The following is a 23,794-nucleotide window of genomic DNA, read 5'->3' on the forward strand; positions in this document are numbered from 1 at the left end:
GCGGCAAACACTCCTTAGATCGAAAGAGCTGGGGGGATTGGGTGTCCCCTCTATGCAATGATTTTACCAAGCAGCCCAGATTGCTCCAATGTTCGCTTGGGGTCGGAGGAACCTAAACAGAAATGGAAGGGGATAGAGCAAGGTATGACAGATTCCGTTAGCACACCTGCCCTTCTTGACTAGACAGGTCAGAGCGGGCTTACTTGAACCCACACGCATGTCACTAGACACCTGATATAGGGCCAGAGCAGGGCTGTGAATCAAAACCATGATAGGCCCACTACACTGATGCTGCAAAACCCGGAGTTCTCTCCGGGCATAGCAGGGGAACTGTTCAACTGCTGGGAATCATTGGGACCCCTGTTCCTCAGATTAATACAGAGAGGGGAACCCTCTGACCTTCCTAGAATGCAAAACCAAATTCATGCTCCCAGAATCAGAGGGTTCCGATATTGCCATATTAGACATTGGGTATCCAAACATAAGGTAAAACAGGTGTGCGCACGTCCATCAAAGGGAATCGAACTGCAACTGATGGAAGGCAAACTTCCCATAGGATTTCCCGCTGCTATCAGTTGCTGGACACGGCTCAGTTGGGGGACAAACTCTCTTACATGAAGCAGTGGGAGGCAGACGTGGGGTGGGGGCCCAGAAGACTCCTGGCAATTAATTTGGGCTCGTACCAACAAGTGCTCCAGGTGCACGAGTCACAAAGAATGTGCGTTCAAACTCTGCCTTAGGTGGTATATGACCCCAACGTGCCTGCGTGTGATATCTAAGGACTATTCAGATCGCTGCTGGCACGATTGTGGTCAACTGGGGAGTTTCTTTAACATGTGGTGGCAATTCCCACTAATACAAACCTACTGGCAAGAAATCAAGTCGAGAATTAAGGACATTGTAGGTGTATCACTCCCGATGTGCCCCTGTGTCATGCTTTTGGGGGGAAGTACCAGACGACAGAGTATATCTGGCCTCAGGAACCAGGGCCGATCTGATAACCCAGCTTTTATTGGCAGCAAAACCAAATCAGGCCCGGTTCTGGAAAACCAAATAGGGACCTGTGGTGTCATTCTGGTGGGTTAAAGTCTGAGACACCATTGCTATGGAGAAATTAACAGCACTCGTAACAGGGAAGATGAGACGGTTCTCCCGCATCTCGGCTCTGTTTTTTTACTTTGTGCAAGACAGGGAGCAGTGTTTCTTTCGTACACAAACCGTGAGGCATTTGCTGAAAGGCTGAGGCCTGTGGGTACCTGGTGATGCCGTAGTGGAATCGAATGGAGTAGTGGGGGGAGGGCGGAAGTGTGAACCCTGGAATTTTGATTAAGCTTTTGGATAGAAGCAGGCTTTGTTTAATTTGATGTTGGTTTGATTGACTAATTAACATGTCTTATGTTGACTGAGGGGGTTAAGTTTCCTAAAATGTAAAACGAAATTCTGATGACACAAGATGGAACTTTGTTGTCATTATTGCTAGTGTTGTACATTTGGATTTCAATTAAAGAAATACTTACATTTTTTTTATTTTTATAAAGCAGTACTTTGAAATATCCCAAGGATTAAAAGTCACCCTCCGGATCAGAGATATGTATGTGCTTTAAGAAAGACAAGTTTGGAACCTACAACTTAAAAGAAGGTGTGGGATGTGTAAGGAACTGATGGTGGCAACTGTATAGACAGACAAGTGATCACAGTTCAAGGGTGTTTATTGAACTATATATGCATGGTTGAAAAACGCCTAACCGAAACCTAAATGTAAGATGGGAGCAAGCGTCGACCATCAAATGAAAAATAAGGCAGTCCTTGTGGCGTTGTGTCAAATAAAAGGGCCTATACTAAAAAAATCCTTTTGCTAAATCCTTACAACTAATTGCAGAAAGTGTGTGGGATAGGGTTTCAATAAAGAAAGAAGTGTTCGCAAATAATGAGTCAGGATGTGATTGCCAGGGGTCTTCCATCCCCACGTTTTGAGCATGGGGCAGAGTGGGTCTCCTGAGAATAGCACCCGCTCAAGCTTTCCCAGAACAAGCCGACAGTTCTATATCAGCTATCCAGTTCTTTGATGGCCAAGTCTCTTTTCAATAAAAAGTCTCTTGCCTTTGAGGCCTGATGTATCCAACAAACAAACACAAAGTTCAGTTCCACGAATACTTTGGGTGATGGGTTCATCCCAGGGTCTCCCTCTTCTGGGCGTAGACCCTTCACAAAATCGTATTCAACAAATCAGCTAACCAATTCATTTTTCAATTAACTTTGGGTGATAACTTTCCATCCCGGATCTCCCTCTTTTGGGCCCGGACCCCTTCCAGACGTTAGCCACCCTCCTTCGGGTTTACCGTGGCTTTTCTTACTTTTATGAATCTTAATGTCTTTTTTAACAGTTCTTCCAGCTTTGCCCCTTTTGTCGGCTTCCCTCTGCCGGGTTCCCTCTTGCCAACTTTTACAAAACACTGTTCATACACTAATTTCACTAAACGGGACTCACTTCTTTTAGTTTCGTAATCATCGGTCGGTCGGTCAAAGACTTTCAATGGTACAGAGGATTTTACAAGGCCCTCTATGACCACTTTGACCTCTTCTCGCCTCTTCCCAAGGGCTTCTGGTTACAGTAGTTTCTACCATCGGGTAATAGCCCAGAGTTTCCTGCCTAAGCACCCACATGGTGCTGGACTCCTCTGTTGCTGGTTTACCCCTCTTATATTAACAGTTTCTTTTTGTTTCTTCAAAAGTTCAAATTAGCAGTTGGCTATTTATCGTTCAACACACTTCGGTTTCTTATCGACTCTTCCTCGACTCACCGGCTGTGATGAACTGCTTGGCTTTATTCTCCTTTGAGTCAAGGTTGGTACCATAGAGACCCACGTCTCTCCCCTGCTTGTTTATCAACGTCGGAGGCTCTCATGTGCCGTAGACATCTGCTGCAACACACGCTAACTATTGTTTGCAGACTTATGATTTCCTCTGCGGAGGCTTCACGGGCCTTGGTCGGAAAGGGCAAGGTAGCTTCTCTTCTTGTCACCCTCCCGTCTGTGCTGTATTTCTCCTCCTCTTGAATTCCTGTGCTGAGTTAGCTCTCACGTTGTGCAGTCTGCCTTGCTTGTCCTGTGTTCTTGTGCTCCACCTTTTATTCCTGTGAGGAAGGGAAAGGGCCATCGGGTGTGTGTGATTCTGGTCAATTGCCTGGCTGGTGTTAGTTTATTGTCTTTCGTTTTGTGCGAAAGTGTTTCTGTCAGAAAAGGGAGGGGGGTAGTGTTCTGGAATATTCTATGTGGTAGGATGGGGAAAAGGTGTTGAAAGAAGGGGGAAACTGTGTCTCACTGTTGGTGTCCCACTCCCACTCCTCAAGGATCCCCCCCATCCAGGTGATCCTCCTTCAATGGTCCACCCCCAAGAACTGTATCCAGTAGCAATGTTGTGTCCTGGCCACCTGGATGACAGATCCCCGGGGACTAGCCAGCGAGATCCCTTCAGGTTTCTAACAGATGACGCTTGTTATTATGCTTCTTGTTCTTAGAAGAAGATGGAGCTTTAGACGGCACAGAAGGATTCGAATGAGGTCCATGGTCTTTCCTCTTATGATGGAAACGACCCGAAGAGATTGACTTAGATAGTTTCAGACTTTCAGGTACTGTATTGTGGAGTAGCGGTATGAGAGACCCCCTAGGGAGATGCACTTAACCTCTGGAAGTAGGGAGTTGCGCTCCACCTTTTTAGTGAATTTGGAGTCCCCAGAGTGTACTTTGCTTATTTGGGGTGATGCAAAGTTGAACATGCTCCTCTGTGGTACCTTCTGAACCGCTTACCATGTTTTCCTCACAGCTATTTTTGAAGTTGGTATTTTTGCTGTGGTGTTTTCACTGAAGCCATTTTTGCAGCCTTTTCAAAAAACATTTAATAAATCTGTTGTTTGTTTGGGATAGGTGTGTGGGTGGCAGGGTGAGGTGATGGGGGTGGATTAGAAAGTGATTGGGGGATTAAAATAAAATGCTGCGAAAACTCCCACAGAGAAAACATCAAGGCAAAAAAGGCAATGGCAAAAACAGTCGCAAGAAAACCCTTCTGAACTTTACCTGGAGTGAAAGTCATCTGATACCACAGGCCAAGGCTTGTGGCTCAGTTCTTTACCACCAAGAGGGATTCAAAAATATGTATGCCTGGAATGAACTCTTGAATGGGGCTGCGAAATCCCCTGGAAACTGTGGAGGCGATCTTACGATTAGTACTGAAAGGTGATGCCAACCCAAGTCTAGCATCCCCCCATGAAGTCTATGGTGGGAGGTGCTACAAGAACCTTCTTACATATGGAGACTACGTACGTTCTAAGGGATATTTAATACGAAACCGCCTGGTACTCTGTGATACTCAATAGCCAAGAAGTGCTCACCACATCCTATGCAGTGCTTGAAACCTATCAAAAGCATGAGCAGAGGGGTTGGGGGAGATAGGCAAATGTTAGAACAAGCATCCAATAAAATTATAAAACAAGCCCCTCAAGTAGGGTACGCCCAAAAAGGGGCGGAAAAGCAGGCACTAGGAGGTAATGTTGGCGACACACGGGTGTATAATGCGCCAGTGCGAGGAAGGATGCTTGCACATTCAGGTCCTCTTCTAAAGCTCTTAAAATGACAGTCTTCTATTTTGGAGAAGCTTTTTTCCCAATCAGCCCAGACAACAGAGCAATGGTGACACCTGCCAGATACACACAACGGATAACTGTAACCACCCTGGAGACCAGGCTCCATATGACAATGTATTTGCTGAGTGGGCACCTGCACAAGAACTCAGAACTTACATTTGTGAGCACGTTCACTATTTGAGGAATTTCAAAAAGGCATCATGCTGGGAGCAGCAGGAATATGGACGCTGCCACAGCCACCAGGGCAATGCGGGGAGCAGACACTGAGACACCCAAAGAAAGCAGAATTCATGCCTGACAAGAAAATGGTCTCGGCCCTCTAAAGCCTCAGCAATGAACGTCAAGACTACAGGTTGACAAGATATCATGATTAATAGGGTTCCCTGAAAGGGGAAGTACCAGGCCATTCCGACCTTGGAGGGCCGGTATTTCCCCATTCAGGGAACCCGGACCATCCCCATTCTCATTTGAGCCCCCATAGGGCTCAATGGGAATTGGGAGCATGCTAACAACGGGCCCGTTAATGATGGGCCCGTTGTTATCATGCTGGGCCGCTCGCAGGACCCGCTAAGGACGTCTGGTAAAACCAGGAGTCCAGAGCGGGTCCCGCGAGTGGAGCTCGTAATAGGGCGGTAAGGGGTTAACGGCTCCGGCACCTTTACTGGCGCCGTTAACCCCTCACCGCCCACCTTGTTTTGAGGCCCAAAATTAGTATAATCTATACCAAGCCTGGTCACTGAAACGTAAGCAAACGGATCACAATAAAATCTTAAATCAAACATGACCATGGGGGTCAATTACGCAAAGCTGTCAGAGAGAGCAAGATGCTAGGAAAAGGAGAAGAGTGAGCCCCCAGAAAAAAACTTTATGACATGAAGGGATGATATTTAGAGATTATACTGGCTGAACCACTTGCAAAAGCTGAGAGGTCCAGAGAAGGCAGAAGGAGAGTAACTGCTGGAGAAACATAGGGACCTTAAAGGTGCTTGGGAATGCTACAAATCCATCGGAAGCTGAGGAACATGGCCTTCATGAGGAAAAGTTGCATAATGGAGCCACATCCAAAGAGAGACAAGGCCAACCAGAGGGTAAGAGAATCTGGGGCTGGCTGCAAATGCAAGCAGGGTGCTATGTCACTAAATGCATAGTGTATGGGGCACAATGTCCATGACACACTCAAGAAGAGAGCTGGGCACTGTTTTCATGGAAGTGAGCATGTAGAGAGCTATAACAATGAGATGTGCTCAGACTACCAAGGCTTGGGAGGAATACTAGAACCCTGAGATTGTCAAGTCTATATATTCCAGAACTGCGAAGGGGAAGACTAGTATAGCTTGCAGACATAAAAACCCTAATGCACCACACCTACTGTTCAGAGGACAGGACACCCTTTTCCTTTTTAGAAAAACTCTAACCTATAGGCATTAATACCATTACCTATACTAACAAGAATAATTATTTTTGAAACATATCACTTGTTGTTCTGTCAATTGCCACATGATACATAGGCACTCATCAAAGCAATGACACGGACTACACAAACAATTTGTTTATGTAAACCCAAAGCAAAGAGACGTCCAGAACACACAGCACAATAAGACAGCAATCACAGTGCAAAGACATACTACACACACTTACGATCCAGCAGCAACCACACTAGAAGGACACAAATCACCCTTCCAGTATCCCTCAACAGCCACACTGCAGGGACAATAACCATGCTGAAGCAGCATGCCCAAAACCATAGTAGATAATGGTCTCCTTTCCATTCCTCAAAGGTTTTATGATGCCTATAATGACCAAAAAAATCAAATGGAAGAAATACCATTCTATTTTCATTGTGTATTTACATTGTCTGTAACAGGTGCTGGTTTACAACCATCGAAACAGAGAATACTTCACAAAATACTACAGGTTTTCACAAGTGACTGAACAGTTACCCTTCAATCGGTCTCATATTTTATTTAGTTCCTCCTATACAGAATTTGGTGCCAATTTAATTCACAGGTCGAACTTACATTAAGTGAGCTGCTACGCACAGGTACCAGGCACACAGATGCAGACAATTGCACACAGGTACTAAGACACAGTGGAGATGGCGAAAGATCCTAGGCAGTGCCGGGATAGAGGTTTTGACGCAGTTATCATTAATCAGCACTGTAACATGAAGGTTAGGGCAATGGTGGTTCCAGGGTGGGAGTAGGAAAGGGGAGAAATGATTCCAATGAGATTTGGGTAGGAGAGCGGAATCCTCATTTGGGGGATGGGAGCAATGGCTTTTGTGATTCAAATTTCTTTGGCAGACAAGGTGATGGTTTTCTGATTTCATTAAGGGAAGTGGCTGTGAGGTGTTTTAGGAAGGGTGTTCCAGGGTGTGGGGGATGAGGTATCACTCCGAAACAGCAGTCTATGGATCAATGGAGCCTCTGCTTTTTAATAGTCTAGGAGGGGACTGGTGATGGCATCTGATGGGCCATTTTAAGCAAGGGACAGTGCATTAGAAAGTGATGTAGCAGCTGTTTCCCAAAACTAGTGCCAGTTTTCCTACTTCCAGAGTCCTCACACAAGATACAGTGCACAAAAGGCCTCCAGAGGAAGAAGCAAATACATGCAGATATAACACCCGATATATGGTGCAATACCACTGAGCCAGGAGGGCACATTACACAAAACTCTGCGCTCGAAGCACAAGGTGCAAACTAGCTGGCAACACTTACTTCCCACTTTCAGGGGAGGAGTGCTGTTCTCTGACCTACCACACCTCTACTGGACTTACCCAAACATGGCTGCTGTTTGCCGGGTGTTTTGCTGTGGCGGGGTGCAGGTGCTGGTGGAAAGCAGAATGTCACTTCCGCCCTTCTCCCAGTCAAAGGCCTCATTTTCTGTGATACCTCGCTCCTTCATACACTTCTCAAACACAGACATGATCATCTTGAAGAAAGAAACAGAATATGTTATTCCCAAGGCGCAGATAGACCACATGGCCAAGAAAGAAGGGCTAATGACTTGGTCTGGGGTCAACTATATAGCGAATTGAACTGAAATATAAGCGAATCATCAAAGTAGAAGAAAATGCAATACGCACATCAGCAAGCAGCTCTAAAGTAAGATGATACATAACTTTACGGCTCTAATTTGTACATACTCTAGATAAGGCAATGGCAATAGAAAATTAACAGTACTTGTCATAGACATTTGTAAGAATGGTCGACATACAATGTAGCCTTTGCCCAATACGATAACCTGCATCTGGGTGACCTGCCTCCCAACATTTATTTACTTTTCCTCCATCTCGGGTGCCTAAAGGCCAACTACCTGCAACTTTGCACAGTGTGGCACCAGACGGCAACTACAGTGACCATGCCCAAACTTTTAGCCATACCAAACATGTTACATTGCCTGCTAAACTCAAGGGTGGTGTAAGGAACTCATGGTGGCAACAGTAAAGACAGTCACAAGTGATCACAGTTCAAGGGTGTTTATTAAACTGTAAATACAGGGTGGAAAAACGCCTAACCTAAACCTAAATCTAAGATGGGAGCAAGCTTCGACCATCTAAGGAAAAATAAGGCAGTCCTTGTGGCGTCTTGTCAAAGTAAAGGGCCTATAAACTTGTGTATAGGTGCGTTATAAATGTCATATCGAATCATATCATATATTTATACAAAAAAAAAACTATTGCCAAATCCTTACAACCAATTACAGAAAGCGTGTGGGATAGGGTTTTTCAATAAAGAAAGAAGTGTTCAAAAATAATAAGACAGGATGTGATTGACAGGGGTCTTCCGTCCCCATGTTTTGAGCACGGGACAAAGTGGATCTCCGGAGCACAGCACACGGTCGAGCTTTTCTAGCACAAGCCGACAGTTCCATACCAGCTATCAGGTTTTTCGATGGTTAAGTCTCTTTTCAACAAAAAAGTCTCTTGCCTTCGAGGCCCCATGTATCCAACAAACAAACACAAAGTTCTATTCCATGTATATTTTGGGTGATTGCTTCACCCATGGGCCCCATCTTCCGGGTGTAGACCCTTCATCAATCATATTCAACAAATCAACTAAACAGTTCCTTTTCCAATGACCTTTGGGTCATAACTTCTCACCCCGTGATCTCCCTGGGCCGGGCTCTGACCCAAATGAAAGGAGGACAATTGGATTCCAAGATAGTTGCCAGCACAGTGTTGACGTGCTGACGGCGCTCTCCGGACCCCGAGAGGTGTGAGGTGCCCACCACCCCACTAACTGGTCCCCAAAAGGGACGAAAGGACCCCCCATGATCTGGGGGAAGCGTGTGTGTGCAGGAGGAGGGGAGCGGCTCAGTGAAGGGGCCAAGGAAGAAGACTCTCCCCGACGAGCGGAGGCAAGGGAGCGAATCGCCTGGTGATGGCAGGAAGAGGAGCTGGCGGCAATATTGAAAGACGCCGGGGCGTACAGAGTGACGACAGTACCAGCGAGAAGACGGGACCCCGAGAACGGCCGGGTCTCGATGACTGCAGGACGCATTAGCGTCAGACGTGACTCCCAGGCTGATTAGCCCTCCAACAGAAAAACAGTCGGTGGCAGGAGCGGATGGCCGATCCGTGGTGCATGCAGGAAGCTTAGGTGTCGGAAGCGGCTCCCCGGGCTGAATAGCAACTCAGCAGATTGACGCCCTGCTGCAGGAGAGGACTGCTGGGCCTTGGCACACATGGGGCGCATTGGTAGCGGAGGCGGCGTCTTCGGTCTAACGAACGCCCCAACAGTGTGACGACCGGCAACAGGAGGAGAAGGCCGGCGGTGGAGGTGCCCGGGAAGCCGCAGTAGCAGCAGAGGATGCAGCGGTTACGGCCAGGGTGCAGCAGAAGGAGGAGAGCGGCGACCAGGAAGCCGTGGGAGAGGAGGCAGACTGGGAAATCGGTGGTGGAACACTAGGAGGCAGAAAGCAATCAGCACAGGGTGCGCAATTGCCAGTCGGCACACCCTGACCCGGCGGGGGATGGATCCACAAACAGAGGACTGCGCAGGCTGCGGTGAGTGCTCACGGAGGTCGGGGAGCTCCCAGCAGCGAAGGGCCTAGTGACCCAGGATCCCGGGAACAGCAACCCAGCTGTGGGAGGGGGAAACGTGGTGCTAACTTCGGGCCCCCACCCCGGAACAAGAGGGGAGAGGCATACCACGGGAAGGGAGGGGGTTTGAGCCCATCGGCTGTACGGCCCTCCCTGCTGAGCGCAGGGGGTGCAGCTGGACCCCGTATCACTAAGTCAGGCGGCTCAAGGTGGAGGTGAAGACCCAAACCCATCTAGCCCTGTGAGCGGTCACCCGAGAGCATTATTCGGCAGAGTGAGTTGGACTTACCCACAACAGGGGGTGATACACACCATTACCCCCTCAGGGACACAATCATTTTATAAGGTGCAGCTAATATTTGGGACCGTCGCAGAGGCGAGAGAGGAGCTGAAAGAAGGGTCACTCAAGTGAGCAAGGCACACTAGGAGAGGAGAGAGCAGGCATAGGAAGCCCGTTGAGAGCGGCTGGATAAAGGGAGAAGGCATAGCGGTGGTTTAGCCCCATAGCCGGCGGTGCGAAGCAGGCTCACAGAGAAGCGGCCTGACCCCGGAGCCATCCAGCGGAGAGACAGATCTGTGGAGAGAAGGGGGAGATTGAAGATAATTTGGGGATAATGACTACGAAAGCCAAAGGAAAAGGGAGTAAAATGGCTCAAGCCCCAGGAGATACTTCGGGCACCCTCCACGCAATGTGGCCCACGCAAATCTCGAAAGACGGACTCAGGAGCAGCCAGGAAGCGACTGGAGAGGGCAATGTTCAAGGGAGCTCGGAAGACTCGACCCTGATGTCGAGACAAGAATTTCTAGGGGAACTGCATGCCCTGCAAACCAATCTGGCCAAAACGTTTCAAGAGCAATTCCATCTTATGCGGGCCGATGTAAATGAAGCCCTAGGTGAGATCAGACAAGAGATGCGGCAATTAGGGGAGAGGACAAACATCCTTGAAAAGGGCCTTCAAGAAGAGGACAAGGACACTATGGCCAATAGTTAAGCTAGTGAGAGACTGGACATTGCAACTCGGAATCTGGAGATTAAGATGGAGGATATTGAAAAAAAATCCCAAAGGGTCAATATAAGGGTGAAAATGTTACCGGAATCCGTGCCAGATAAAGATCTAAAAATAATTTCAAGATATCTTGGAAGAAGGGAGCCCAGAGACGATCGAGTTGGATAGAATCCACAGAACAGGGCGGATGGCCAAAGGACAGACAGCAAGGACACGCCAGATACACGCAGAAGGAAGCAGTCCTCAGAGCGGCAAGGAAGCGGGAACCCATTATGTTTAAAGGGCAGCACATTGCACTATTCCAAGACCTGGCGAGTAGCATGCTCACAAAGAGGAGACAGATGGGCCCGGTGCTCAAAATATTAAATGAGAAGGACATCCGTTACAAATGGACCTTTCCGTTTGGCCTGCTCTTTGAGTGGGAGGGGAGCCAGAAACGGATCACTTTGGTACAGGAAGGAGCAGATTTTCTTCAAATAGAGAAGACGGAAGCCCCCACAGGCTCAGGCATACAAGGAACGAGCAGTTGGGCCACGCCGAGACCATGGGAGTGGATGACAGTCGGGCAGAAAAGAAGAAAGAGAACAAAAGAAGGAGGAACGCCGCAAAAAGAGAAGACCAGGGAAGAAGTAAACTGGACACAACCAGGCCTCTGATACGAAATAGTGGTAGAAGGGGTGGTGGGCCTATAAAAGGAGGGGTGAGGCTTTGGGGTCGCTGGAGTGGCTAACATTTTGGGAACGGAAAGGGCAGGAATGCCCAAGTTAGCAGTGGTGGGTAGGCGGGAGGGAATCATCTATCCAGAGGGATGGGGGGGACAGAGGGAGGGAGGGACAGGTGCAACTGGGTCAGGGCAACGAGACATTCGACAAAGTAGAGGGCGGCAGGGCAGTGGCACAGAATGTGGGGAACACATTAGGTGGTGACCCTTCAAGTGGATAACACATAATGTAAGGGGGCTGAATATCCCTCTCAAGAGGAAAAAGCTGGAGCCAGATGTTATGGGGCTACAGGAAACGCATCTTTTGTACAAGGATCAGGGACGGTTGAAGCTCCGTGGATTCAACCAGATTCTACATGCCTCCAGTCAAAGCAAAACAAGGGGAGTGGCCCTGGCTATCAAGAATACAGTCGACTTCAGAGTCTGGGACGTAATAAAGGACAAGGAGGGGAGGTATAGGGTGGTGAAGGGGGTAGTATCAGGACATCCCCTATACGATAGCAGTCGTGTACGCCCCAGACTCTGGACAGGAGCAGTTTTTGTAGCGAGTTCTGAAGGTGCTGGAAGAACAAGCCTAGGGTCAGATAGTCCTGATGGGAGACCTTAATATTGCCTAGGATCGAGAGCGGGATAGGGTCTGAGGACAACTAAGAGGGGGGGGGTGGTCATGTCGGTGGAACTGAAGGATAGAATCGGCAGGATGGGCTTGAGAGATACGTGGAGAGAGCTGAAGGGGGAGTAGGAAGGTTACACCTTCTTATCGGGGGTCCAGGGGTCACTGTCTAGAATCGACTATATCTGGGTCTCTGTGGGATTGGTGGGCAGAATTCGGGAGGTGAGCACGGGACCGATAGGGATTGCAGACCACAAAACGGTATCAGTTATTTTGGAAATGGGTCGAAGGGACAAGGGGGTATGGGGCTGGAAATACCCACGGTCCATCTTAAGGGATCCAGAGGCCATTAACAGGAAGGAGGATACTCGGGAAGAAGTAAGATGGGATGCGTTTAAGGCTACCCTCAGGGGAGACCTCATAGCGGTAGCCGCTCACCGAGCAAGACAAATTAAGGCATTAGAAACGCAACTTGAAGCAGAGGTGGAGGCGGCTAGGCAGAACGCGGGCACAACCCCATCTAGGGCTGCCATGAGGGAATACAGAAGAGCAGTAGGACAGCTAGAGATTCTCCGAACTAAAAAGGCAGAGGGGGCTCTACTAGCGGTACAGCAGAAATATTACGCAAAGGCGAACAAAGCGGATGCGCTTCTGGCGCGCTTGCTTAGGGGGGCGAGATCGAGAAATGCAATTATGGCGCTGAAAACTGGCTCAGGGGAGCGGGTCACACGGGCGGGGGAGTTGCAGGAAATTTTGGCGGAGTACTACGAGTCCCTATATACGTCTCAGAATCTTCAGGGTAGGCTGCAGGACGAGTTCTTAGGGAAGGTGCAGCTACGGAACATCGGGAGGGAGGGCCAAGAGATCCTTAATCAGGAAATTACAGAGGAGGAAGTACGAAGGGTAATTAGGGCTCTACCGGCAAACAAGGCCCCGGGCCCAGATGGTTATACTGTAGCCTTTTATAAGATGTTTATTATGCAGCTGGCTCCGCATCTGACCTCGTTATTTAATAAGTTTTGGCAGAATGGCAGGATTGCACCAATGATGGAAGAAGCTAAACTAACCCTCATACTTAAGCCAAATAAAGACCCAGAGCAAAAAACCTCATATAGACCTATAGCATTGATAAATATTGATGCTAAGATATTCACAAAGATCCTAGCAAACAGACTCAAAGCCCACCTTCCAAAACTGATACACCCCGATCAGGCAGGTTTCGTTAGGGGTAGGCAAACGGCAGATAATATCAGGCGGGTGGCCCACTTATTAGAAAGGTGCAGAAAACGAACACTCCCGCGGTCCTTTTGGCTCGAGAGGCATAAAAGGCATTTGAGCGCGTGGAGTGTTCTTTTCTGTTCCGGGTCATGCAGAAAATGGGGTTTGGAGGGGAATTTTTGACTATGGTATGAGCAAACTACCAGGCCCCATCCATTAGGATAGTGGTGAATGGAACAACGTCACGCCCGGTATGGTTGCAGAGGGGAACGAAACAAGGTTGCCCGCTATCTCCTATACTCTACGCGATATATTTGGAGCCTCTTTTACAGGCAATAAGGGAGGCGGAGGAGATACAAGGCATCCCCTTTGGGGGAGAACAACAGAAAGTTGTAGCGTTTGCTGACGACATGTTACTTGCACTGACGTCACTGACCGCCTCAATTCAAGCAAGCACGACCCTGTTGAGGAAGTTTGGAGAGGTCTCAGGGTTAAAGATTCATGTTAATAAATCTGAAATCTTAAACTTAACACTGAATGCTCAGGAGCGTGACATGCTGAGGTCAAGCAATCCTTTTATATGGAGTCCGGGAGGGGTGAAGAACTTAGGGGTTAAGATTACAGCAACCCTGGCTGGTTGGTACATGGCCAATTACCCTTCACTTTTGAAGGAAATTAAGAGAGACTTTCAGAAATGGAGAGGTCTTAGATGTGTCATGGCTAGGGCGGATCGCCGCAGTCAAGATGGTCACACTCCTGCGACTGCTGTATTTCTTTCAAGCAATTCCGCAGCCGATCCCACCGGGTTTCTTTAGGGAACTGGGAATGCTGACTAATGGATTCATATGGGAAGGGAAAAGAGCTAGGGTGGGCAACCGCTTGCTCATGGCACCCAGGGGTGAGAGAGGGCTGGCATTACCGAATTGTAGGTGGTACTATGAAACGGCACAGCTACGAGTCATTAGGGAATGGTTGAAGGGGGACAAGGGTACCAAATATAAACTGTGGGTGAAGATGGATAGGGCGGTGGCCCATCGCAACCTGGCGTAGGTCTTATGGCTGCCAAAACCGCATAGACCTAGGCATCTCTATGAGAGCTCCATAACCAAGCTTACGGCGGATGTATGGGACAAATTGGTGGGACCCAAGATAATCACGTCGTTTCCGTCGCCTTTCACTCCTATTTTTGGCAACGGGGATTTCACACCGGGACTGGAGAAGGGTGCATTTAAGCATTGGCAGGAGGGAGGCTGCAGGAAGTTGAGTGATATGTTCCGAAGCGGTGAAGTATTGTCTTTCGAGGACTGTAAGCGGGAATTTGCAATACAAGAAGGTGAAAGATTAAGGTATGCACAGATACGACATTGGGTGTTAGAGCCGGTGATCAGAACGGCGGCTACTAGAGGGCCAACAAACTTTGAAAGCTTTCTTCTGACTAATGACTGAACAACGGGCCTAATATCCAATCTATATAAGACTATGGATGGTGGGAGTGCAGATCATCAGTGGGCGTATATGCAGAAATGGGACCGGGACCTGGGAAGGGAATTTGATAGGGTAGAATGGGAGAGGCTGTGGAGGAAAATACCTAAGTTGGCAAAAGCCTCCCAACTGCAAGAAGCTTCTGTAAGATATTGGTTGGGTGGCACTATACACCGGCCCGTCTCCAGAAGATGTATCCGGGAACCTCAGGGAGGTATTGGAGGGATTGTGGGTTGATAGGCCCAGCGGAACATATCTGGTGGGACTGCCCAAAAATCAAACCATTTTGGAGAGTGGTGCAGAAGGCACAGGAGCAGGCCTTTGGGCCGGGGGATGGAAGAACACTGGTACAGATCCTCCTAGGCATCAGAGCAACCATGAGGGTGGGGGAACCTAGAGCGAGGGAGAAAGCGAAAGTGATACTAACGTTGGCAGCTATGATGATAATAGCCCAAAGATGGAAGTGTTCGGTCACCCCCATGATCCAAGACTGGCTGCGAAAGGTCTGGGAAATAGTAGCTCTGAAATGGGCAACATATGCCATGGATAATAAGATACAGAACTTTGCCATGGAGTGGAGGGAAATAATGACTTTTCTCAAGGACGATTTCAGGGTGATGTGGTGCCCGCCACGCCTGAGATTGCTAGATATACAATAAACAGGGAGGGTGGGCCTGCAAAGAAAGAGAATCGAGAACTGAATGATCGTTGCCTTGGGAGTGGGGGGGCGGTTTGTTGGTGAAATGTTTTTAAAATGTTGTAAAATTCAATAAAAAGAGTTTTTAAAAAAAAAGAAAAGGAAGACAATTCACTTCCCCTGGTCTTCCAATGTTTCTTGCATTCACAAATCTTAATTTCTTTTTAAACAGTTCCTCAGACTTCGACCCTTTTTGTCGGCTTCCCTCTGCCGGGTTCACTATCGCCAACTTTTACAGACAGTTCACTGTGGACACCCCTCGGTCGGATTTACTTCGGTCAACACACTATTTGTGGGGACTTCAGGGTCCTTTGAAATGTTTTGTTTTGTGGGTGGAGGAGTAGAGTCCTCGTTGTCCACTGGTACCGTGACAGGGTCGGGATGGGTGCCGAGCCCTGAGGTAACATGGGTCACATTTTGTCCTTGATGCGTCGACCCAAAACTTCTAGAAAGGGCTCAGAAAACAGCACAGTGTTAGTGATGTCGTTAGCCATTTGGGATGGGCTAGGTAGAGGGTCTTCTAGTCTGATAGAAGTAGAAGAATCAGCCCTATTAGGCAGTTGGTTCGGATTTTAGATGTTCAACACCACCGGTCTAGGCACCGGAATGTTGGTTAGAACGAGCTGGGGTCCAGATTGTGTTGGTACCGGTGCAGGCTGACACAAATTGTCCTCAGACTGAGAAAATTGAGGCAAAATGTGAGGAGTCTGAGCTCTCACAGGAGTGCTGAACAATTGTTCTGGTCGAACCATAAAATATTTTGAAGCATCAAAGTCTTGAAAGTAAGAAATTATATTAGAATTATCCCTTCTGACTCTCCGGTACCGAGCCCGAGACAGAAGCCATGGGAGATTTCTTCCGTTTGTGGTTTTTTGGAGAATTCGTACCGGACTAGATCTCAAATTAGAGTGCTTATGCCTCTTATGAGCGGATGTATGAGATTTCCTCGGTACTGAGGAGCTGGAGAGCTTGACTGTGGTAGTAGAGGGCAAAAAGGGCTTTTCCTTCAGTACCGAAGTGTCAGAAGTTTTGCATGTGGAAGTCGACTTGGCGTTTTTCGGTAAAGGGGAATCGGAGTGGACTGAATCAACCTCAGAGACACGTGCCTCTTTGCATGTACCCTTGCCTGTGCGGTGTACAATACAGTAGGCAATAGAGGGTTTTCCCGGTACCATTGATATTTTGTCTGGTGTAAGTAACTCTAAGCAACTCTTCCGGTACCGGGTGGGTCTTCTGAGACCCTTTCCTACCTGAGGTGCTATCACTTTTCCACCTGGAGGTACTAGAGCTTTCCCACCCAGAGGTACTTTCAGTTGAATAGGCCAGGGGTTTCCCCTGAACGGTACTGTGAAGACTCCGGAACTGAGGAGGCAGTCTTCCCTTGGGTACCGAAGGCCAATACCTCACCTGAAGGTACAATCCTCCTTTTACCGATGTCGGCCTCCCACCTGTTCCGAAAGAAGTCTTTGGTCGTCTTCTGTACTGGTTCCAGCTCGAACATGGAGAGGAGACGAGTACGCAGCGACCTCTGGTGAATTCCACAGCAAAAGATGCAGGTACTCACCGGGTGAAGTATACCCAGAAAGTTGACGCGGGCATGGTGGGGATCGGCCACAGAGAAATGCTTCCAGCAACGGATACAGTGTTTGAAACCTGTCGCATACGGCATGTATAGATGGAGACGCCACACATTGAAAAAATAAAAATAAAGAACCAATCACCAAAGCAAAAGGGATGTACAACAAAAGGAGTCGCAGCGCAACAAAACATTCCGACCCGCCAAGTAGGCAGAAAAACAGGAACTGGGTGTGGAGCCTTGGTGACGTGAGGGTAAAGTGTGGGCCTGGCGCGCTGAGGGATGCACGCGTCACATAGGCCCTTCCCCTTCCAAAGTTCTTAAAGTGTCAGCTATCTTTTTCCGGCCCGCCTGCAAATGCAGGTGTTCCCAACCAGTTGGGAAAGAGGGAGAGCCAGGACGACAGAGAAGAACAAGTTACTTACCAACTGTAACGTTCTTTCGACTGGATGTTCCTTCCACCTATTCCTCATCTTAGATATATTTGCCAGCTTGCTGCTTCTTTCGGAAATTTTTTCGCCAGACAATGCTCTGCTCGAGGCCACGTAGCTTGGTCCCTTGGAGGCCGCCATCGAGCATCGATGTCATCTGTCGCATAAAGGGCTCATGCCGCGCCCGTTGGTTCAGTTCTGTTTTTTCGATGTTAATGGCCGCATCAGTTGTATTTTGTGTCGGCAGATGTACAAGTGCAGCAAGCGTAAAAACTGTACGGAGGGGTAGGTTGGGAGGGTCGATGAGGAATACGTGGGAGGAACATCCAGTCGAAAGAACGTTACAGTTGGTAAGTAACTTGTTCTTCGAATGGATTGTGTCCTCCCACGGATTCCTCATCTTAGATAGACTCCCATAGCAGTTGTAATTTAGAGGAGGAGGGAGTACCATAGTTCTTCAATTATGCACAGACTGAAGTACGGCTTTTGCAAAAAGGCCTCCTTGGTAAGAAGTGGTGTCTAAACAATAATGTTTTGTAAAAGAATGCATTGATGGCCAAGTGGCTGCAGCACAAATGCCTTGCACTGGGACACGCCACTGGAGAGCTGTGGAAGTTGCTATGCCCTGGTTGAATGAGCCCTTAAACCATCTGGAGGCTCCTTACCTGCCAATTTGTAACATTCAGATATTGCTAAGATAATCCCTCTGGATATAGTTTGCTTGTACACACCAAGACCCAATTTGCGTCCAGTATAACTGACAAACAACTGATCTGTTTGTCTAAATCTTTCCAGTCTAGAAATGTAAAAAAAAAAGTCTGTGGAATCTTTCCTCCTCTTTACTAGCTTGCGGAGGAGGATAAAAGGATGGTAAAGTGATTTTCTGTGACAGATGGAAATCCGAAACTATTTTAGGTACGAAAAAGGCTTGACCTTTAAAACAACTTTATCCTTGTGGAAAACTGTGTGAGGAGGCTTGCAAGAGAGCGCCTGCAACTCACCCTGCGGGCTGAAGTTAGAGCCACTAGTAGAACCGTGTTTAAAGTTAGGAGCCTTAAAGGACAAGAATGTAAAGCCTCAAAAGGGGCACACATAAGAAACTTTAAGACTAAATTTAAATCCCAAATTGGAACTTGGAATGGTGTAGGAGGGAACATATTTGTTAACCCTTTAAAAAATTGGATAACTAAAGGCACTTTGAAATATGAAAGTTCTGCTGAGGAGCGCTCGAAGATAGATAGCGCTGCGAAATATCCTTTAATAGTTCCAACTTGGAGCCCCGAGTTGGCTAAATGTAATAGAAAGGAAAGCACCATGGGAGTGGTACATTGAAAAGGATCCACATTCTTATCCCTGCACCAGTTACTGAATTCTTCCAACAACACCGGTATAAGGATTTTGTTGCAAAATCTCCATAACGTCATCCGGGAGGTCCCGATCCTTATATCTCAACCTCTCAGAAGCCAGGCGTGAAGGTTAAGTGTCTTGACCTCTGGATGGAGAACCTGACCTTCCTCTTGCGAGAGAAGATCCTCTCTTTTTGGAAGACGTATTGGAGGGCAGATGGACACGTCCAGAAGGTCCGGGTACCACGTCCTCCTGGCCCAGTCTGGGGCAATCAGGATCATGGTTCTCCTGAACTTTCTCAATCTCCTGATTACATGAAGAATCACTGGTACTGGAGGAAACGCAATTAGGAGTGGATATACCCAGTCCACTACGAACGTGTCCTCTAGAGCTCCTCTCGGGGGAAATTCCCTTGAGCAATACAGTTTGCACGTCCGGTTGGCCCCAGTCACGAACAGATCCACTTGATCCAAAGGGCGAAGATCTCTTGAAGGACTTCCTGAGCTAGCTCCAACTCATGAGAGTGTTGTGTGCTCTGTCTGCTCAGAGCGTCCGCCGCTGTGTTCATCTCTCCGGCTAGGTGAACTGCCGACAGAAAGATTCCTTCTTGCATTGCCCAGAACCAGACCTGCATTGCCTCTCTGCACAGTGGGGGTGATCCTACGCCTCCTTGTTTGTTGAGGTAGTACATGGCCACTGTGTTGTCCGTCATTAGCAGGACATTCTTTCCCTGTACAGAGGGCAGAAAGGCCTTCAGCACTAGTCTGATTGCCCTCAGCTCCAACAGGTTGATTTGTAGTTTGGACTCTGATGGAGACCAATGACCGCTGATTGTCAGAGATTGTTGGTGTGGGCTCTCCACCCTGTGATTGATGCGTCTGTCACTACAGTTATCTCCGGCTATGGTTGCCAAAAAGGTTCCTCTCTGAGGATATTTTCCTTGTGAACCCACCATAGGAGATCTTGAGCCACCTTGGATGGGACTTGTAGAAGATCTGAAATCTACCTGAAAACTGGGACCATTAAATCCTGAGGGCCCATTGAAGGGATCTCATCCTCAGTCGAGCCTCTGGCAGCAGAAAAATGCAGGATGCCAAGAGGCCTAGCAACCTTAAGAAATCGAACGCCGGTAGATGTTCGCATTCTGAATTTTTTTTACCATCTGCAGAATGTGGTGATTTCTTTCATCGGGAGGCGAGGCTTACCCTAAGGTGGTGTCCATGTCCGCTCCCATGAATTGGAGTCTTTGGCTCGGAATCATTTGTGACTTCTTGTAATTGTGGGAGAATCCCAATTAGTGTAGGAAGTGACAGGTCATGGCTAGATGTCCCTGGGCCAGTTCGGGTGAACTTGCCCTAATTAGCCAATCATCCAGAGAAGGGTAGATGTGAATCCCATCCCTCCTGAGACTCGCTGCCACTACCACCATTAGCTTGGTGAGGATCCTCGGGCAGAGGTCAGCCCAAATGGCAGAACTCAAAACTGATAGTGAGATCCGCCAATTACGAACCTCATGTACTTTCTGTGTTTGAGATGGATTGGCACATGAAAGTAATCATCCTGAAGGTCCAATGACACCAGCCAGTCCTGAAGCTGAAGAGCCTGAAATATCTGAGAAAGGGTCACCATCTTCAACTTGTCCTTCCTGAGGAATTCGTTCAAATTTCTCAAGTCCAAGACGGGTCTCAATCCTCCGTCCTTTTTTGGAATGAGAAAATGAGGGGAGTACCATCCCTTGTTCCTCTCCGCTACAGGTACATGTTCTATTGCACCTTTCTCTAGCAGGGTTACAATCTTCCGCACAAGGAGCGGGTCTGGAATTTTTACAGAGTTCTCTCCCAGTGGATGATCTTGAGGCCTTTGATGAAAAGGAAAACAGTAACCATGGGTCACCAACTCTAGTGCCCAGGCATCCGACGTAATGCCCTGCCATTCTTTCAGATACTGAGTGATTCTGCCTCCCACCAGGGTCTTGTGGGTTAAGGCCTGAAAGTGGCTTTGCAGCAGCTGTAGCAGTGGCTGAGGAGGTAATAGCCGCTGCTGTGGTTGATCTAGCTCCTCTCCCTTTTCCACCACGAAAGGGTTTTCTTTGTTGTGCCCTCTGACTGGCCTGCCCTCTCCCTTTTCCAAAAGAGGAATAGAAGCGAAAAGGGCGACTCTTCCAGGAAGATGACCCTGCGTAAGAGTGCTTCTGAGGTTGCCTTATAGCGGCGCTGAGTGATTTTGCTGCCGCTTTCGAGGTCTGCAGTTTCTCCAAGCTCTCGTCCGTCTTGCTGCCAAACAACTTGCTGCCAAACAACCTCAAGCTGTCAAAAGGCATATTGAGTAATCTGGATTGTATATCAAATGCAAAACCAGATTTCCTTAGCCATGCGAATCTACGCAAGACTGCGCTAGATTTCATGGATCTGCTTATACTCTCTGCAGTATCCAGTCCTGACTTGAGGGACTCCTCCATAGCCTCCTTCCCATCCTTTACTATCACCAGGAAACCATCCCGCTCTTCACCCTCCGGGATGTGATCAGCTGCTGCATCTAAACAGCTCCACAGGGTGTAAGTGAACCTAGCTAATGTACAAGTCACATTTGTAGATTTAAGGGCCATACTACCCGAAGTAAAAGCTTTCCTCGCCCAGGCATCAATCATTTTGTCGTCCCTGTCAGGGGGCATAGAGGGATAAGCTGACTGTCTGTTCGCAGTCGCAGCTTGAATCACCAAGCTTTCAGGCAAAGGGTGCTTATATAAATATTCTGGATCTGAGGGAGCAGGTCTATACTTTCCTACAAATGTCTTATTTACAGCTGGTAGAGATTCAGGTGTCTCCCAATTTGTCATAACTCTCTTTTGAAGAGTTTTGTGGAAGGGAAGGACTGGGTCATTCTGAGGTCCTTCATCAATAATATCTGTTAAGTCATCCTGGTCATGTCTTGGAGACACTGACTTCCACCCCATAAAATCTATCACTCTTCCCATGAGGTTCCTATACCCCAGTTCAGCATGTTCTGTGGGGTCAGGCCTTTCAAAATCTACTTCAGGTGAGGTATCTAGGCCACTGGCCGATTGTAGGCAGTCATAAAGGTCTGACATTTTCGAATTAGGATCTACTAGTTCCGGGACCTATCTTGTCCCACATCGAACACCAGCTGGTGTAATTTCCTCATCAGAGGTGTGTTCCTCAAAAATAGCAGACATAAATTTAAAAAATTCCTGCCTGGGCTGAGGGTGGACATTTTTTTCTGGTAAAGGTGGAACAGACCTAGCCTTAGCCATAGTTGTCGTCTTGGGAACCGGTATGAAAGATTTCCCAGACAAAGGCATTGACGGCGTTGATGGAATCGACACCGGCTTCGATGCGCTCGAAGGAATCCCCAAGGTTATCGAGGAGGGCTTCGATGTCGAGTAAAGCTTTGATGCCGAGGCCGAAGGTATCAACGCCATTTTTGGCTTCAATGGCGTTGTTGAAGGATGCGTTGAGTCGATAGCTGACTTCGACGATGAGGACGCCATTTTGTCCTCAGGCAACCTCGATTTATGCACCAAAGGTTTCTGTATAGTCTCATGAGGCGCTGGAGAATCATCATCCGAGGACGCCCTCGACTTTTTGTCGGATTTAGCGTGAGACGTTTTGGATTTACCTCTGTCACCTTTAGAGTGGACAGGAGCATGCTCTTCACGCAACTTTTTGAGGGGGTCGGGGCCGCCTTCTCAAAAAATGTTTAGCATTGAAGCCCTAAAGGCCTCCCATTTCTTTGGGGAATCATGTTTCGAAGGACAAGAAATTAACCTTCTGTCGGGCGAGGAAGCAGAAGAGGACCAATATCTATGGCGTCATTTTTTGATGTTTTCGATGACGAAGAAGAGGACTTCCTCGAGCGACTTTTCGACCTCGATCACCTCGACTCAAGATGAGATTTTTTCTCGATTCTCTCAAGACTTTTAGTCTTTTTGCTGACTTGAAAGACTCTTCCCCCACCACTAGCTTACTTTAGCATTCCTTAAGAGCCTTGTTCGACATCGCCTGACACGACCCGCACTCGTCGACTCGGTGATTAGTACTAAGGCACTGAAGACAGTTGTGGTGAGGATCCGTAATGGAAATCTTTCTTCCGCATTTGACACTTTTTAAAACCTGTCTTGGGTGTTGTCGGGGTTGAGGAAGAAGAAGAAGACATTTCTCGATGAGAAAAACTGACGCGCCGTTTCGATACACGAAGCAGAAGCTCGAAAAAACGGAACTGAACCAACGGGCGCGGCTCGAGCCCTTTATACGACGGATGACGTTGACGCTCGACAGCAGCCTTCGAGGGACCAAGCTACGCGGCCTCGAGCACAGCGCCCTCTGGCGAAAGAATTTCCGAAAGAAGCAGCAAGCTGGCGAATATATCTAAGATGAGGAATACGTGGGAGGACACAATCCATTCGAAATACAACTACTGTAGATTAATGCTGTAGATTAATGTGATAAAGGAAGTTAACACGAATGAAGCATTAGGCAGTCTTCAGGATGGAAACCCTAATGTATGCAGTCCATCCCTACGAAGTGAGGAGACTTGTGCTCAATGTACGGTTGTATGTAAAGCAAAGACAGTACCTTTTCAAAATGGTGGGACTGTTAGGTGAGGGTCCTAAAGGAGGTAGAAGAAGTTCCAATCACCAGGGAAGCATCTGCCCTCGGTGACAGAGCAGTTTCTGACTTTCGGAACAGGCCAGGGAGCGCGGGCTATCCCAGCCAAAGAGAGGATCAATCCCAAGGAACCCTTGTGCGTAAAAACAAATGGATGAATCAGGTGCCACAGGTGAGTTATGCAAGTACTCACCGCCCCTTGCTCCAATCCAGACCAAACTATGCCAGTTTAGTCGAGGTTGTCTGAGGTTGTAAATTCCGCCTTTACTTCTCAGATCCGGCTCTCAGGTGCTGCAGGATGGAACAGTAGTCCGTGATGGGACAGTAGCCACAACTCCGCCCACGAAGGGAGGAGGAAGAAAGTTCTGGTGCAGCAGGGCTCAGGGCACAGCAG

At 48.1% G+C, this 23,794-nt stretch overlaps 1 protein-coding gene across 3 annotated transcripts in view; it reads right to left on the bottom strand.

Annotated features, from left to right (window-relative positions):
* Positions 1-23,794, bottom strand: part of TTBK1 (tau tubulin kinase 1) — a 1,457,642-nt gene that overhangs the window by 622,565 nt on the left and 811,283 nt on the right. For all 3 annotated transcript variants that reach the window (XM_069608875.1, XM_069608874.1, XM_069608876.1), the window contains one exon: positions 7,416-7,570. In XM_069608875.1, the coding sequence (XP_069464976.1) occupies positions 7,416-7,570 (155 nt within the window). The remainder of the gene's footprint in view (positions 1-7,415; positions 7,571-23,794) is intronic.

This window comes from Ambystoma mexicanum, chromosome 4q, assembly GCF_040938575.1.
Source record: "Ambystoma mexicanum isolate Mex_15411 chromosome 4q, UKY_AmexF1_1, whole genome shotgun sequence".
Lineage (NCBI taxonomy): Eukaryota > Metazoa > Chordata > Amphibia > Caudata > Ambystomatidae > Ambystoma > Ambystoma mexicanum.